The sequence below is a fragment of the Delphinapterus leucas genome, chromosome 8, assembly GCF_059928025.1.
Source record: "Delphinapterus leucas isolate spDelLeu-1000000601 "Yukka" chromosome 8, BTC_Dleu_Yukka2, whole genome shotgun sequence".
NCBI classification, from domain to species: Eukaryota; Metazoa; Chordata; class Mammalia; order Artiodactyla; family Monodontidae; genus Delphinapterus; species Delphinapterus leucas.
In genome coordinates, this window is record NC_143136.1 from 1,200,239 (window position 1) to 1,216,311 (window position 16,073).

Sequence of the window (16,073 nt, forward strand, 5' to 3'; positions counted from 1 at the left end):
GTGTGTCCACAGCAAAGACACGCGTCCTTTGCATGTCTTAGCCCTCAGCCCTTCACCTTGACCTTTCAGACTTCGAGCAGCCTGGATGGACCTGGGAATTGGGGTGCTGGGCCCTGCAGGCCCGGCTACTCGTCTCCCCTTTGCCTGGCACGCAGGCCTCTGTCCACTGCCTGCCCCCCGCACTGACCTCGCTCTGCTTTGTCTGCTCCCCAGGAGACGGAGAAGATCATCGCTGAGCTCAATGAGACCTGGGAGGAGAAGCTGCGGCGGACGGAAGCCATACGGATGGAGAGGTGGGCGGTGCGGGCTGGGGGCCGGCAGCAGCCCTGTGCTCAGCTCTCGGCTCCTGTACCCAGGGGTGGCCGCGCCCAGTGCAGGACATACCCGTCCCCTCTCATCCAGTGACATGCCCCCTGCCGTCACCAATGGCCCCATTGAGCCGATCCCCAGTCAGGGGACCAGTCCCTCAAGTGGACACCTGAACTCACTGACCAGATGAAAGGTTGTGCGGGTGCTGACCCCCGCTCTATCCCCCAGGGAAGCGCTGCTGGCCGAGATGGGCGTGGCCATGAGGGAGGACGGCGGCACCCTGGGGGTGTTCTCTCCCAAAAAGGTAGGAGCCAGCCATTCTCTGGGCTGCCCCGATGTGGACAGGGCTGGGGGACCTGCGGCCCTTGGCAGGGTGTCGGCTCCTGGAAGGTCAGCAGGGTCCTCCTGGGAGCAGGCAGAGTGGCTCCTGGCACCCAGCCAGGCTCACCCGCAGCCATCCCTTCCCTGTGTGGAGCCTAGACCCTGCCTCCTCATGGTGGGATGTCCCTATGGCCTTAGGACGTCAGAGAGGTCACTTAGCTGCCTGAGGGGTGGATGGGGTCCTGAAACAGGTGGGGCCTGGACCCCCAGGAGCCTGCACCCCTCATGGGCAGGGCCTGGCTGGACACGAGCTGGGAGCCAGCTGCGCTCTTGGAGATTAGCTAAAGCAGGGTCTGGCTGTCCCAGCAGGGACCCCTCTTCTCCCACCCAGGCCCAGCTTGCCCATGGCCCCGGCCCTCAAATGGAGCAGAGCACCACCCCCTGTTCAGTAGCTCAGATGGGGCAAAGCATGAACATCAGGGGAAAAGTCTCTGTGTGATTCTAGGACCCAGACCCCCACACCCATGCCCCCACCCCCAAGATTGCCAGACCCTCAGAGCCGTTAGGAGCTTAGCTTCAAGCGCAGAAGCCTGCCTGGAAGGCAGTGGCGTCTGTTCTGACGCTAGCACAGGACTCCGCAGGCCCTGCCTCTGCTGCCTTGTTGCTGAGGAAGTGCCTGGCTGACTTTTCACCCCAGCAAAGGGTTTCTTTGTTTGCCAGCCTCTGAAGCTGGCGGCACGTGGAGCCCCCCACGGAGCCATTGGGGCCCCAAGGGAAAAGGAGCACAGGGTGCTGGTAGGATGGGCACATCCGCTAGGGTGGCTGCTCCCTGGGGACAGGGCCGGGCTCCTCAGGCTTCTCCTGCACCCATGCACTCCGGCCCAGAAGCAGGGAGGAGGGGTGCCTGGGAGGCCCTCGGCAGGGCGGGGAGCAGGTGGCGCCCTGGCGGGGTCCTGCTTCAGTGCCTGTCAGATGGGCCTTTGGTTTTCGTTTGGAATGCTTTGCTCTTGAGCTGTTGCGTTGTCCGTGGGTGCAGTGCCCCGGGGTGGGCAGGCGAAGCTGGGGTACAGGTGCCCTCAGGACACTGGCTGTGCAGTCCTTTGGCTTCATTGGTGGCAGAGGGATCTGCTGGTGGCCCCGGGTCTGGACATTGTCCAGGAGTGGGAGGGCGGCCCTCGGGACCACCAGGGACACTTCCTCTGGCGGACAGTGGGGTCCCCACTGGACTCTGGAGAAGCACATGGGCCAGCTGGGTCCCCCGCTCGGCCCCGTGGAGGGAGCACAGGCCCTTCCTGGCTGGACGCTTTCTGTGCTCAGGGGAAGGGGCCGCTGTGGATGGTATGTCCTGTGTCTGATGACCAGGTGTCCACAACCCTGTGCAGGGGTGTTAGAGGGGTTTGTAGCTCAGGGTGGGGGCAGCTTGCCCCAAGGTGCCAGGTGGGGAACAGACAGGAAGCTGTTCCAGCCTCTGCCATGTTGCAGGATCCTTGCCCGGGACCGGGTGTGAGGTCAGGAAGTGTCGGGGCCCAGAGACCCCGGGCGAGAGCAATGGAGAAAGTGAAGAGAGGGGGTGCTGGTCCAAGGCCCAGTGGACAGAGCCTGCAGTGGCTGCCCTGGGCACAGGCTGGGGTGGGGAGCCAAGGGCAGTGCTTAGATGGGGCAGCTTGTGGGAAGTGGTCACCTTGGCCTTGGGTCATGCTTTGGTAGACCCGTGGTTAGGACAGGTGTGGGCGTCTGACCTGGGTGGCTCAGGGGGACTTTTTTCACAGCCTCTCTGCTCCCTGGCATCCAGGGCCCGACCCCTCCCTGCCCAGTGTCCTAATCCCGGGGCCCTCAGCTCCTGGCTGCCCCGGTTGGAATGGGGACCTGCAGCCCCGTTTTAGGATGGATGACCAGGCCCAGGCCCCATGAGACCCAGCCTTGCCCTGCACACCCAAGGGCCTACCACAGACTCCAAGAACTCCCTGGGCACTCACGTGCTCAGAGCTGGGGTCCCAGCCCCTCCTGAAGCCCAGCCCCCCAAGTGCCACCTGGCAGCTGTCCTCCCAAGACTCTGGGGTCCCCATCAAAGTCTTCTCCTCTCTGCCAGGCTGGGAGGATACTGTGTCCCCCGAGAGGCCAGGCCTAGGACGGGTGGCAATCTGGTCCTGGGGAGAGAGAGGGCAGCAGGCAGCCTGGGCCGGGCTCCCCCCCTGCCCCCCGAAGAGAGGTGACCCTTCTATCTCCACAGACGCCGCATCTCGTCAACCTGAATGAGGACCCGCTCATGTCCGAGTGCCTTCTCTACTACATCAAGGATGGGATCACCAGGTGGGGATCGACGGGGCGAGGGGAGGACTGGGCTCCCCCACTGAGGGGTCGCTGAGCCCGGGCATCTGCTGGCAGGGGTGCTGTGGGCCCCTCTGGGCAGTGTGGCTCCCCCAGGCCAGGCCGCTTTGGGGTCTGTCCCCTGGACCCCCACTTGTGCTCTCCAGGCATTTCCCGTAAGAGCTGGGCATCCTGGGGGCTGCAGGGGGACCAGGCGGGCCAGTGGGTGGCGTCGTGGTGCCCTGGGTCCAGCCGGCGCTGACGACCGCACCACACACACAGAGTGGGCCGGGAAGGCGCAGAGAAGCGGCAGGACATAGTCCTGAGCGGGCACTTCATCAAGGAGAAGCACTGCGTCTTCCGGAGCGACTCCCGAGGGGGCGGTGAAGGTATGGCCTCCCCCAGCCCCGCCCCTACCCGGCGCTGCTGGTGTCGGCCCTCCTGGCTCCCCACTCAGTCCCGGGAGCCCCCCTGCCCCACCCCAAAAGGTGCTCTGAAGGCTGGGCTGGGGACATGCAGCTCCGTCCCTGCACAGGGGGCTGGTTGGGGTGCTCACGGGCAGGAGGGCACTGAGCCTGGATCGAAGGGACGGCTATTCTTAGGCCACGCCTTCCCGTGGGCTGGGAGCGGCCATCTGTCCATCTCCCTGGCCGGCCTGCCCTTGGGCCTCTGTCCCCACTGCCAGTTCTGGGCATGACCCTTCCTTCTCGAGAAGGCACCTGCTGGGCTGTCCCAGTGCCCTCAGCCCCCGAGATCAGGGCAGGCGTCTGGACAGCCTCTGGGATGCAGACCAGTGACCAAAGCCCCCTCTGTGACCAGGCCACTTCAGGGTGGCCTTAAACAGTGCTGCGGACGTTGGTTCTCCCAGAATTCCGTCCCCAAAGCTCTCTGTCCCCTCGGTGGGTGGGCACAAAGCCAGGAGGGGCTCTGGGACTCCTGGGGACATGCGAGCCACTGTTTCCCATCCCACCTGGAGACCCTGCAGGGCGGGGCGGTCACCCAGCACGGCCTCCCCGCCTCTGACTTGGGCCCGTGAGCCTCCCAACTGGGCATCACTTTCTTCACCTGTGAGGGGCTGAGAGGCCCCTCCAGCTTCTCGAGGCACAAGCCAGGTGCCACGGGGAGGAGAGGGGCCTGGCGGGGGCCGCGCCTGGGTGGCAGGTGGCCAGATGGGTCGAGCCCCCTGCTCCCGACCCTGAGCGGGGCTTGCTGGGCTCAGACGGGGATGCGGCCAGGAGGACAGCCCCTCACGGTCCTCTCCGTGCCCCCATCTGTCCTATAGCCGTGGTGACCCTGGAGCCCTGTGAAGGGGCAGACACCTACGTCAATGGCAAGAAAGTCACGGAGCCCAGTGTCCTGCGGTCAGGTACAGTGGAGGCAGGGGTGGCCCCCGTGCTGCCCGCCCTGCGCGCACGCCCCTCCTGCTCGTGCGGCACCCCAATCCGCCCCCCACCAGCCGGGCAGCGCACGGGCTGGGGCGGGTGGGGGGAGAAGGCCGCTCCAGGGGCGCCGAGGCGGGATTCCGGGCGGGGGGCACCTGTCCGAGAGCCCCGGTGGGGCTGGCGCGCTGCCCTGGCCTCCGGACGCCGGCCCCCTGGCTTCGTGTCCTCGTGTTCTAAAACACACCTGGAGATGTGTGTGTCGTCTATCTATCTGTCTGTTCACCTATCAAGAGACTTATTTAATGGAATTGGCTCAGGACGTGGTGAGGGCTGGGCAGGCACGTCTGAAATCCACAGGCGGGACTTTCTCCTCAGGGCAGCCTCAGTTTAGCTCCTGAGGCCTTTCACCCGGTGGGGGGAGGCCCGCCTGCGTAACGGTGGGTGGTTTCCTTCCCGAGGTCACGTGATTGTAGGTGCACCGTTGGGCTCCCCAGCCCAGCCAAACTGACACACAGCACTGACCATCATGTCAACTTTGGCTGGGGTGACTTTTTGCTAAGAATGAGGGGGACCCTCCCCTTCCCCAACTGGGGGTGCAGAGGGGATGGGAGGCCTAGAAGGTGACGCCTGGCAGCCTGACATGCAGACCTCTCCGGCCACCCTGAAGGGCCTTGTTTTTAGCTTCCAGGACCCAGGGTCCTGCCTTTGGGGTCCCGAGGGATGCTTTGAGGGAGGGACACACCATGTGTCCTGGGTTCATGGGCCTCGCCTGGCCGCCAGTGGCTGGTGTCCTCGCCTGGCCGCCAGTGTGGGGAGATGGGGCAGTTGAGCTGGGCAAGGGCAGGTCCAGAGTTCCCTTCTCCCCCCTGTTGTTTCAGGATGGGGCCTGGTGCTTGCGGGCTCGGGGCAGGGCCCGGGCTGGGAGGGGCAGCCGAGCTCGGGAGCTGGAGGAGGGGCTGAGGGAGGCCTGGGGAGGACCAGCCTGCAGGCCCGGGTTCTCCTGTGGGGAGAGGGGCTGAACCAGCTCTGCAGGCCGCAAGGCAGAGCCGAGGTTCCTGGAGAAAAAGCTGGAGAGAAACTAGGCCAGCCAAAGAGAGCCCCACCGGCAGGACTGTCTAGAGACAGCAGGCCCTGCCCTCGTGGGACAGGTGCACCCTGGAGGGTCCTGCAGACAGGGTGGACCCTGCCCCGGAAACACGCAGACCCCTGCCCTGCTTCCGCCGGTGGGACAGATGGGAAGGGAAGCTCCCTGCAGGAGGGGGCCAAGCCCAGCGCCTGGGTAGGGGAGTGCCAAGACCCAGGGCACGGGAGCAGGAGGCCAGGCTGGCCCCGGGGGGTGGCACCCGTGGGGCCCTGGAGGGGATGGGGCAGTGGAGAAGCCCCAGGTTGTGTTTTGCCACCATCGCTGCTGCTGAAAGGGGAGGGGCCGAGGGGAGGAACCGGGGAGAGTGGGGAGGCCCGCTCAGGTCCTGGTGGGGGAGGTGGCCCCCTGGCGGGGGCAAGGGTGACCCCGGGCACAGGACCCGGGGGGGGCCGGCTCCTGGCGGCTGGAGGCCCTCCCAGGGGGGGGTGGTGCTAGGATGCAGCCCCAGCTGCATTCGTCCTCTTTCCCTCCTCCTCCCCACTCTCACCCCCGAGACCAGCTGAGGCTAAATGTCCACCAACTCTGGCCTCGCCTCCATCCCCCAGGAAACCGCATCATCATGGGAAAGAGCCACGTGTTCCGGTTCAACCACCCTGAGCAGGCAAGGCAGGAGCGTGAGCGCACGCCCTGCGCGGAGACGCCCGCCGAGCCCGTGGACTGGGCCTTCGCCCAGCGCGAGCTGCTGGAGAAGCAGGGCATCGACATGAAGCAGGAGATGGAGCAGAGGTGAGGCCCCAGGGGCTGCCGCCCGGGCGCCCCCCGCACCCGCCGTCGCCCCGCCCGCCCTCACCCCCGCACGCTCTCGCAGGCTGCAGGAGCTGGAGGACCAGTACCGCCGGGAGCGCGAGGAGGCCACCTACCTCCTGGAGCAGCAGAGGCTGGTGAGGGCGGCGGGCGCTCGAGGCCGAAAGAGGAGGGCCCGAGGGGTGGAACCAGGGAGAGTGGGGAGGCCCGCTGTGCTGGGGCTGCGTCCGGGCGCCCTGGGCCCGGGCCCGGGTGGGAGGGCTGGGGACGACGGGCTGGTCTCCATGTGGAGCCACCAGCCTCGCTTCTGCGCCAGGACTATGAGAGCAAGCTGGAGGCCTTGCAGAAGCAGATGGACTCCCGGTACTACCCGGAGGTGAATGAGGAGGAGGAGGGGCCGGAGGATGAAGGTGAGGGGCCCTGTCCCGCGTGGAGGTGGGCTGCAGAGGGGACTCAGGAAAGAGGCGGCCCCGGGCTGCTCCCTGCAGGTCAGCTGCTTGGCACCTTTGCCCTGGGGTCCCCGGCCTGCAGGCAGGATGCGGGGGCTGGGCTGCAGCAGCACCCACCCGCTGGTTCTGGCGGGGGCGGCCTGGAGCGTGAGGACGACGGGGCGGGTGGGTGCTCCCAGGCGGGTGCCCTGCGTCCACTCACCCCTGTCCTGCCCCAGGGAGGCTGGTGCTCCTCCCGGGACAAGGTCTCTGCTCTACACCTCAGGACCCGCTCTGGGAGCATTTGCTTGGGCGGCCCACTGGCTGACCTCTCGCCGCTGGGGGCCCAAGGGCGGCCGAAGGGCAGGGTGTTCACGTCCAGCTCGGCCTCCGGTCAGCTGGTCGGGACCTTTGTGCTGATGTGACCAGGTCTCCCCCGGCTGGACCCGTCCACCCGAGAGGGTGTGTGGCACAAGCCCCGGTCTGCCCTCCTGCCCCCGTCCCACTGCTGTCCCCCAGGCCCTTGCTGAGCTCCAGCCCGACTCTCAGGACCCTGGCGCTCACGCTGGGGGAGCCGGCGGCCTCTTTGGGGCACGAGGGTCGTCCCCTGAGGCAGGGTGTTAGTGTGCAACTGGGGACCCGCGCACCGAGCGCCCAGCCCCGTGATGACCCCGTGCGCCTCTCCCCGCAGTCCAGTGGACGGAGAGGGAGTGTGAACTGGCGCTGTGGGCCTTCCGGAAGTGGAAGTGGTACCAGTTCACGTCCCTGCGGGACCTGCTGTGGGGCAACGCCATCTTCCTCAAGGAGGCCAACGCCATCAGCGTCGAGCTCAAGAAGAAGGTGGGCCCCTGCCGCTGCACCTGCCCCTGCTGTCTGTGCCTCGGAGGGCGGGCGTCACCCGCCCTGCTTCCCGCCGGGCCTCGGTGCCAGGCTGCGCCGCCTCCCGGGGGGGGTGCCCAGACTGACAGAGCGGGACGCGTAGGCAGGCCGGTGGGCAGGTGGAGCCTCCTCTCCAGGTGGAGTCGGCGGGAAGGTTCCGAGGACGGTTGAGGGACAGGCAGCGGGAAGGAGGCCCTTCCAGGGCCGGGCTCCACCCTCCCCGGGGCTGACGGGCGTCCTCCTCACCGGTCACAGGTCCAGTTCCAGTTTGTCCTCCTTACGGACACGCTGTACTCCCCACTGCCGCCTGACCTGCTGCCCCCAGAGGCCGCCAAAGACCGAGAGACTCGCCCCTTCCCCCGAACCATCGTGGCCGTGGAGGTCCAGGACCAGAAGAACGGGGCCACCCACTACTGGACGCTGGAGAAGCTCAGGTGCAGCGGGTGGGCCATGCGGTGGGCAGTGGGGCGGGGCTGCTCCCCGGGCCTGGGCCGAGGCCACTGAAACAGACAGAGGTGGGCGTGGGATGCAAGGCTCCCCGGGCCTGCGCCGAGGCCGCTGAGACAGACAGAGGCGGGCGTGGGATGCAAGGCTCCCCGGGCCTGGGCTGAGGCCACTGAAACAGACAGAGGTGGGCGTGGGATGCGAGGCTCCCCGGGCCTGGGCCGAGGCCACTGAAACAGACAGAGGTGGGCGTGGGATGCGAGGCTCCCCGGGCCTGGGCCGAGGCCGCTGAGACAGGTGGACGCGGGATGCAAGGCTCCCCGGGCCTGGGCCGAGGCCGCTGAGACAGAAGCGGGCGTGGGATGCAAGGGGCGCATGTGTCCAGGCAGCGGTCTCTCCTGTTTCGATTTCTTTTAAAATCAGAAGAAAAAATGTAAGTAGGATCCAGCCTCGTTATAGAATCCATGTTCTCCTCGACCAGAGCAGTGGCACAGTTTGGAGGAAGGGGCGGGTGAGGCGCTGCAGGAAGCTGGGGGCTCCTCCACCTGGGGGGGGGGGTGGAGGAGGGCCGGGTGGGGGCCCCAGGGAGGTCGGCCAGGTGTCCTGGGAGGTGTCTGCCCTACGGCTCTACCTCAGGTCCCGCACGCTCACCGTGACGTGCGCCTGGCTCTTCCTGGGTGAAGGTGACAGGACGGCTCTTTGCCACTGAAGACAATTTTAATGTTGCTCAAGTGCCCCTAGAAATGAGAGGCGCGTGGGCACAGGGCCGTCCGGGGGCCAAGGAGGGAGAGGAGGGCCTTGCCACGGCCTCTGCGAGGTTTTCATGGGCAAAGCAGGGCAGGGTGAACAGTGAGGACTGGCTGGTCAGCATAACGCCTGCGGGCTTCGGGCCTGGGCTGTGCCCGGGTGATTTAGGGCTGGGGAGCCGGCTGGCGTGCAAGTCGGCTAAGGGGCGGGTGGTGGCTTGTGTGGAGGTGGGCTCACCCACAGGCTGTTCACTGTTGGGGGGAAGTGATGTGGCCCCCAGAGATGTGGAAACATCATGAGATGCAGAGAACGGAAAACGTGGTCACGACGCGCTGACGCACGCAGACACGTTTATACGCGCTCCATTCCGCTCACACACCCTCACACGCAGACGCTTTCCCTTCTTATGAGGTCCCCGCCCCCGGCACACGCACTGACCCACGCGCATTCACAGACACGTGCCTGCCTCTGCCCCGTCCTCCTGGGCTGCCGTCTGCTCTTGGAGGGCGGACGTCCCCCACCAGCCCACGTCCCTCCTGTTGCGCCTGAGACCCTGAGGGAGACGTCTGCGTCTCTCCCACCACCTGCCGGTTTTCCGGGGGATAGCTGCTAAAACGCCTTGTTTCCTGTGTCTTCTCACAATTTGCCCGTTGCCCCACGAACTTCCGGGGCTCCGTGCCCCGACTCCCCGTCCTGAGTGGGGCTGGTCCCCGACCCCACCCGGCTGACGTGCCGCGGCCATCACGGGGGCCGAGAGGAACGTGTTCAACCACCCTGAGCAGGCAAGGCAGGAGCGTGAGCGAACTGCAAGCCCCTTGGCCACGGTCGGCTGACTCTGAGGACCCCAGAGGGTCCTCCTGTCAAACCAGCTTGAGCCGTGGGTGACCCTGAGCAGGATGCTGTGGCCTGAGCCGTGCTGGGCCTGAGACCCCAGGATGCTCCACCGGGGCCCACGCTGACCTCTGCCCTGCAGGCAGCGGCTGGACCTGATGCGGGAGATGTACGACCGGGCGGCCGAGGTGCCCTCCAGCGTCATCGAGGACTGTGACAACGTGGTGACTGGTGGAGACCCCTTCTACGACCGCTTCCCCTGGTTCCGGCTCGTGGGCAGGTAGGCGCCTCCTCCCCCCGGGCTGAGAGATTGAGAGAAGGTGGGGGGCAGCGTGGGGTTGGGCCCTGGCCCTGACACGAGGAGTGGGCCGGCCAGATACCTTTCTCCATCCCGACTCCCCGGCCCTGGTCCTTCCTGGTCTGAGCCCCCTGGCCAGTCCTCTCCACACATCGGTGGGCCCTGGCCAGGGAGCGGGGTCTCAGCATCGCCACCCACCCCCGCTCCGGGACCATGGCCGTCAGGTGACACCTGTCCGTGTGTGTGAATGTGAGGCTTGGTCAGGCTTTCAGGTGGGGTGTGAGCGGGAGGCGGAGCTGTGTCCTCCCAGAGCTCAGAGTCCACGCCTAACGTCCCCAGTCTCCTGGTCCGGGGGCTGCACCCGGCCCCTGCCCCCCACGGGGCAAGGTTCCTGGGGCCTCAGTGCGGCCAGGCTCCCGAGGCCCTCACCGGCCTCAGCCACACCTGGTCGGGACCATACCTGCCGGTGCCCTCCGGAACCTTCCGGAGCTTTACACTGACCCCCCCCCCCCCGTGCGGTGTCTTCCCACGCCTGGGGACCGGGCACTTTGGCTCTCTTGCCTGTCGAGGCAGCATCCTCGACGGTCTGTGTGTTTGGTTTGGGTTCTCCTCGGAAGCCCCTACCCCGCCCCGTCCGCCCCCGAGGAGCTGGCGTTAACTTCTCTCTGTCTTGTCGTACTAACCCCAGTTCAGTCATCTCTGGCTGCAACAGCTACCCTCTTCTCAACACATGCATGAGCGAGCGCATGGCTGCTCTCACCCCCTCCCCCGCCTCCTCGAGCCCCGACTCCGACGCTGCCGAGCCTGCTGAGGAGCAGAGCGTGGGGGAGGAGGAGGACCTGGAGGACGACGTCTTTCCGGAGCGCATGCCGTGCGACGGCCGGGACCCGTTTTACGACCGGCCCCCCCTGTTCAGTGTAGTAGGAAGGTTGGTGAGGTCGAGGACAGCATGCTGGGAAGGAACCAGCTCTTTTGCACAGGAGCACTGCTGCGGGCACGATTTGACCGCCGTCAGGGCGCGGCCCCCGGCGAGCGGGGCCTCCCCAGGACAGGGCGTGAGGGGGCGCGGGGGTTCCTGGCCTTCCTGGAGGGGCCCCAGTGATGGAGGAGGGCAGGGTGCCCCGGGGCACGGGCTCCTCACTGGTGGGCCTGTTTCCGCAGAGAGGCCTCCGGGACTCGGGAAGAGCAACGCCCCTGCCCGTTCAGGGCCCGCGGGGGCATTCAGAAAGGTGGAGCCATGCATCTTTGCGCCCCCCCCCCGCCCCGCCGCCCTGCACTGGCCAGCGTGGCTTTCCCTCCCTCCACTGTTTTCCAAAAGAGATGGAGGGTCCTGGTCTGCTCCCAGTGCCCCTACCCTCTCTGTGGGGAGAGGAGCAGAAGCTGGAGCCGGCCGTGCCGGGGAGCAGGGAAGGAAGGGCAGGTGCCCGGGCAGTGGAAGGGCCTCCTTCTGAGGCCCTGGGTCCCGGGCAGCCCGGCCTCTCTCTGAGCCAGTCTCTGTCTAAATGTGAGGGCGTCCTGTCCCTCCTGACCCCCAGTGCCGGAGATGGTGCTGGTGGCCGCGTGCCCTCATGGGAAAGTGCCCTTTGCAGAGGAGCCCATGATTCAGTTTCCTGGACAGAGGAGAGAGGCCAAGTTCGGGGGGGAGCGGGGGCCCCCCACCCTGCAGGCAGGTTGGGCGTACCCAGTCCATCCTTATGTCTATGACCATGGAATGGAATGCAAGCAGGAAGGTGAAGGAAGGGCCTAGAAACCTAGCTGTAGTAGTAGGAAATTCAGCTCATGAAAACTGAATTTACGTATACGCAAAGGTGTAAGATAGCTTTAACAGCACACTCTTTAGGAGTTTCAGATTGCTTCCTTGGGCTAGACTGATGGAAGTGTTTGGAAGTCTTGACCTTGCAGCACCAGTACTGAAAGCTGAAGGCCGAGGCTGGTCCCCAGATAGCGGGGTTTGCACTGGGAGCCCTTGGGTGCGGGTGGTGCAGTGAAGGGCCCACTGGTTCCTCCTGGAAAGAAGCAGGTTCTCAGCTGGCGCGTCATGGATTTATTCTGATTACTCTTCCCTGAGTGTGAGATGCTGGCCCACTGGACAAAACCGCGTGGCTCTCTCCGAGATGCCCCGGCTGGGTTCCTGCTCTGCTGAGCCCGAGGGGGAGGTGCGGCCCCAGGGCCAGCTGCACGCAGGCCTCTCAGGAAGCCCGGCCGCTAGGGCCAGGGTGGCCGGGTGCCAGGCAGGCGTGGGGTCGGGGCACACGGGGGCGAGGACACCGGGAGAAACGGGGGTGGGCTCTCGCAGTCTCAGCCAGAAAGAGCTGGGTCCTTCCGACATTCCCCCCTCTGTGGATCTGGGATGTGACAAAACCACCAAGCCAAACCAAAGCCACGAGTGAGAGGCCAGCTCCCCACGGTGGCCGTCTGCGAGGGGTTCATCTGGAAACGTCCTGATCTTTTTGGTTTGGCAAGAATTGGCTTTTCCCGCGCAGCAGCTGTGCAGGCCCAGGCCCTGAGAAGGACCCCGTCCTTGGTTTCCTTTTCTCCCTCTGGTAGCCGCTGGCTCTCTCTCCAAGGCTTAAGTGAAATGGGGGCGCCCACTCTTGTCTCCCTTCGGACAGGCTTCCCGGGCCCCAGCATGCGTCTGCACCTCACCAATCTCGTGGTTAGCGCTGCCCCACACTCAGCCCCGGCTCTGCCACCTCCTCTCTCTCCGGCGGGTCTCAGCCTGCTTCAAGGTGCCCTCACCTCTGTGAACAGGGCCCCCGGCAGGGGCCTCCCCCGTCCTGACCCGGGGCTCCTCACCCAAGTCCAGGGTCAGCCCCCCGGGGGGGGTCTCCCTCTGGTGGTCTGGGTACCAGTGAACTGGGAGGTGAGATGGGCCAACCCAGGTGGAGGAAGTGGGCCTGGGGGCTCCGTTTTCCCCCATGATCCTCCCTGCTCAGACCGTGGCTTTCAGAAGGTGGGTGGGCTGCAGAGAGAGGAAGGCGAGGGGGTGACTGTCTGGGATGGAGGGTCCCGGGGAAGGAGGACTGGCGACCGCCCAAGGGACGTGTTCAAGACTGGGTGGGAAAGCACTGACCCGCCGTGTCCGCTCTGTGCCGTCTGGGCTGGCAAGGCTGGGCCCTCAGCTCCCAGCTGGGTGCGCTCTGCGTGCCGAGCCGCTCAGCCCGAATCGTCCCCCGCGAGGCTCCGAGCCACCCCGTGTGCGGGTAGGTGCGCCGTGGCCGACAGGGTCCTCTGGACAGGGCTGGGTTGTTCTGGCCCAGGGTGGCGGGTGCTGACGTCAGGTTGTTTCTGGCACCTGGTGGGCAGTGAGGGGGAGGCCCAGCCTCTGCACCGTGGCCCCATCCCCTCAAGTTCTGGGGCTGCCAGGCGGGGTGGGCCTGGGGTCTTCCAGCCCCCGCCCCCTACCCTCGAGGCTGGTGCTGCCAGCAGGGGCCGTGGCTGCTGGGCCCCCCAGAGGTCCCTTGTGGATGAGTGCACCCGTCACTGTCACCAGTCAGACGGGGACCGGGGCAGCAGGAAGGAGAGAGTATCCAGTGTGGCTCCTTTCTCTGCCTCTGGGAGCACCGACCCCAGAGCCGCAGCTGGATTTGCATGCGAACCCACCTGGGCACCCCAGTGAGCGTGAGAGCAGGCCGTCCCACAGCCGGGTAATGAAGTTCAGAGGGAGTGAGTGTGGCCGTGAATTCCAGGCGTCTTTTTCATTGTAAAACCCTAACCTCCAGCCAAGGGGTCCCTCGAGGCCCCCGGCCCTGCCGTTTTTCAATGCCAGAAGTATCTGGGCTTCCTTTCCTCTCTGACACGAGGAAATCCTGAAAGATCAAGAAAGGCTAGATTTACTTAGTTAATGAGCTGCATTAATTAAGCCGGTTGGGGGGGAGTGTGGTGTCCGCACGGTTGGGAGCTGCACAGGAGCCAGCCTGTGGGGTCTCATGCCAGCTGGGGCTCTGCTGCCAGCAACTTCCTTAATGTCCTTGAGCCTCCGTCTCTTCACCTGTGAAATGGGGCAGGAATGGCATATTTCACCAGCTCTAGTGCGGCGTCTTAGCTCTCCGGCACCGTATTTGTGCCCCCAAGAAAGAAAGACGCAGCCAATCCAACTAAGATGTGCCATTGGTGAGGGGGCCCTGGTCTCCGTGTTGGGATATGAACGGAGGAGACGCGGGCGCACCTGCCGCCCGGGGTCCTGGGGGCTCCAGTGCCGCCCCCGTGAGCTCGGAGGGACAGGCACATATGGTTTCTTCACTGGAGTTTTCAGTCTCGTGGGCTGCCAATGGGATTGTTTGAGCCTCAGGACACGAGGGGCGCAGCCCCCTCTGATGTGTGGGACCCTGGCGTCTGTGCCCACGGGTGGGCCACGTGGTAGAAAGCGCCCCCTGGGAGACCATGGTAGGTTTGTGGAGCAGTGAGGCCCTGGGGGGGAGCCAGGAGGGGGCCCGCCTGCCATGGCCTTCGCCTATGACCTGGGCTGCGTCCGGCGCCTGCCTCAGTTTACTTCTCTGTGCAGTGCCCCAGACTCCCTTTGGCCTGGCCTTTGCGGACTCAAAAAGGGGGAGGGGTAGCCTCCTGCCCCTCCGTTACTGTCCCTCAGGGGCGGTCCTGGGTCGCCTCCAGGGTTCTGTAAGTGGCCTTCTGGGAGCTTGAAGTCCCTGTGGAATTGCCCCCTGGCCCTTTCAGGAAGGCAGCCCTGGGCGGGCCGGGGGCTTTGAGGCGGCCCTGCGCCTGGCTTCCCCTCCCGGCCAGGTGGCCCTGGACGCCCTTCAACTCTCCCTCGGGGGAGCTGTGAAGATTAAGCACCCCTGTGCCTGGCCCACAGCCAGAGGTGTCCCCGCCTTCCCTGAGGGTCCTCCTGTGGGTTCCCTGCAGGCTGCGGGTGGAGTGGGCAGGCCGCGGCCCCTCCCTCCGGCTGTGCCTGGGGCTCCTGGGAGCCTCCCGACACCCGGCTTTCTGCAGCGGGCAGTGCCCCGGGGAAGGGGTCCTGCCCTGGGGAAGAGGCCCTCCACCTGCTGGAGGGTGGGTGCTGACTTGGCCCTGCAGCTTGGGGCTGTCCTACCCAGTTCCCTAAGCTCTCTCAGGCAGGGTGGGGTGGCTGGGCGGTGTCCCAACCCGGGGGACAGGCCTCCGGGCGCAGGGGCAGAGCAGGGTCTGCACCTCCTCCCATAGCCTGAGTCCTGGGCCCCCTCCGTTTCCCCTTCTGGACCTCATGACTTTGATCGTTTCATGGTAGCTCCCCTCCCACTCCCAATGTCAATCAAAGGCCCTTGGCCAGGAGCCCGGGTGTCCGGTGAGGGAAGGCCACCACCGTCCCGTCCCGAGGTGGGTGCTGGATGAGGCCAGCAGCCCACCCCGGCCGTCCCCTGCCCGCTGGCGCCCTCTGCTGCTGTGGCCTCAATGTCCTCTTGGGACCAGGGCCGGGGCTCGCCTTAGTGGGTGGTCGGGGCAATGGAGCCCCAGGCCCCCACCAACCCCGCGATGGGCAGAGGTGCCTCCACCATCTGTCTACACCGTGACCCCGAAGAGCTCGTGGAAGGAAGGGGCACTGTGCTGGGGAAGAGGGGCTTCTTCTAGCCCCAGGAGGGCGGCCCAGGAGGCAGCACACCCTCCCCTGACGGGGGCCTGCCTTGGCCTGTGGGTGCCCAGAAAGCGAAAAGCAGTCAACAGAGATGGGCCACGAGTGAATTCAGACAGACAGGGAGAGCCGCGCACAAGGCGGCCTGGACGCGGAGATGGGAGCCGCTGGGGGCAGTGGCAGGAGCAGGGAGATGGGCGCTGGGGGCCAGAGCGGGGCTGAGCGGGGCGGGTGGGGCTGCCGCAGGGGCTCAGGTGCCTCTTGGATGCAAAGAGCTTGGGGGCCACGGCAGGTGCGGGTCTGGTCGCGCCTCAAGTCCCCTCTGGCGGCTGTGGAGGCCGTGAAGGAAGCGGGTGGGAGGCCAGGGGTGATGGGCTGGGTGGCGGATTTCAGAGAGTTTTGAGGTAGAACTGATGGATCTGAGATAAAAGCCAGGACGGTGCTCAGATTTCCGACCTCCTGCGGGGGGAGGGTGGCGGGAAGACACGGAGCCCACCTGAGAGGGGACACCAGGGCCTGGAATCAGGGCCCCTGGGGAAGAGCCCCTCCCCGTGCCTCTCACCACAGGTGGTCCAGAGTGGGGACCCTGGAGCTCTCAGTGTGGGGCGATATCAGTGGCTCAGCCTGGGCGAGGGGCAGGGTGCCTGGGATGACACGCCTCTCCTCCTGTCCT

The 16,073-nt window shown here is 66.1% G+C and overlaps 1 protein-coding gene across 2 annotated transcripts in view; it reads left to right on the forward strand.

Annotated features, from left to right (window-relative positions):
- Positions 1-16,073, forward strand: part of KIF1A (kinesin family member 1A) — a 69,053-nt gene that overhangs the window by 20,276 nt on the left and 32,704 nt on the right. The window contains exons 14-25 of one of the 2 annotated variants that reach the window (XM_022568171.3): positions 214-293; positions 538-613; positions 2,861-2,940; positions 3,220-3,326; positions 4,220-4,303; positions 6,009-6,189; positions 6,272-6,344; positions 6,524-6,617; positions 7,327-7,475; positions 7,770-7,948; positions 9,679-9,816; positions 10,523-10,762. In XM_022568171.3, coding sequence (XP_022423879.1) covers positions 214-293; positions 538-613; positions 2,861-2,940; positions 3,220-3,326; positions 4,220-4,303; positions 6,009-6,189; positions 6,272-6,344; positions 6,524-6,617; positions 7,327-7,475; positions 7,770-7,948; positions 9,679-9,816; positions 10,523-10,762 — 1,481 coding nt within the window. The remainder of the gene's footprint in view (positions 1-213; positions 294-537; positions 614-2,860; positions 2,941-3,219; positions 3,327-4,219; positions 4,304-6,008; positions 6,190-6,271; positions 6,345-6,523; positions 6,618-7,326; positions 7,476-7,769; positions 7,949-9,678; positions 9,817-10,522; positions 10,763-16,073) is intronic. The other variant, XM_022568169.3, reaches the window with a different exon arrangement.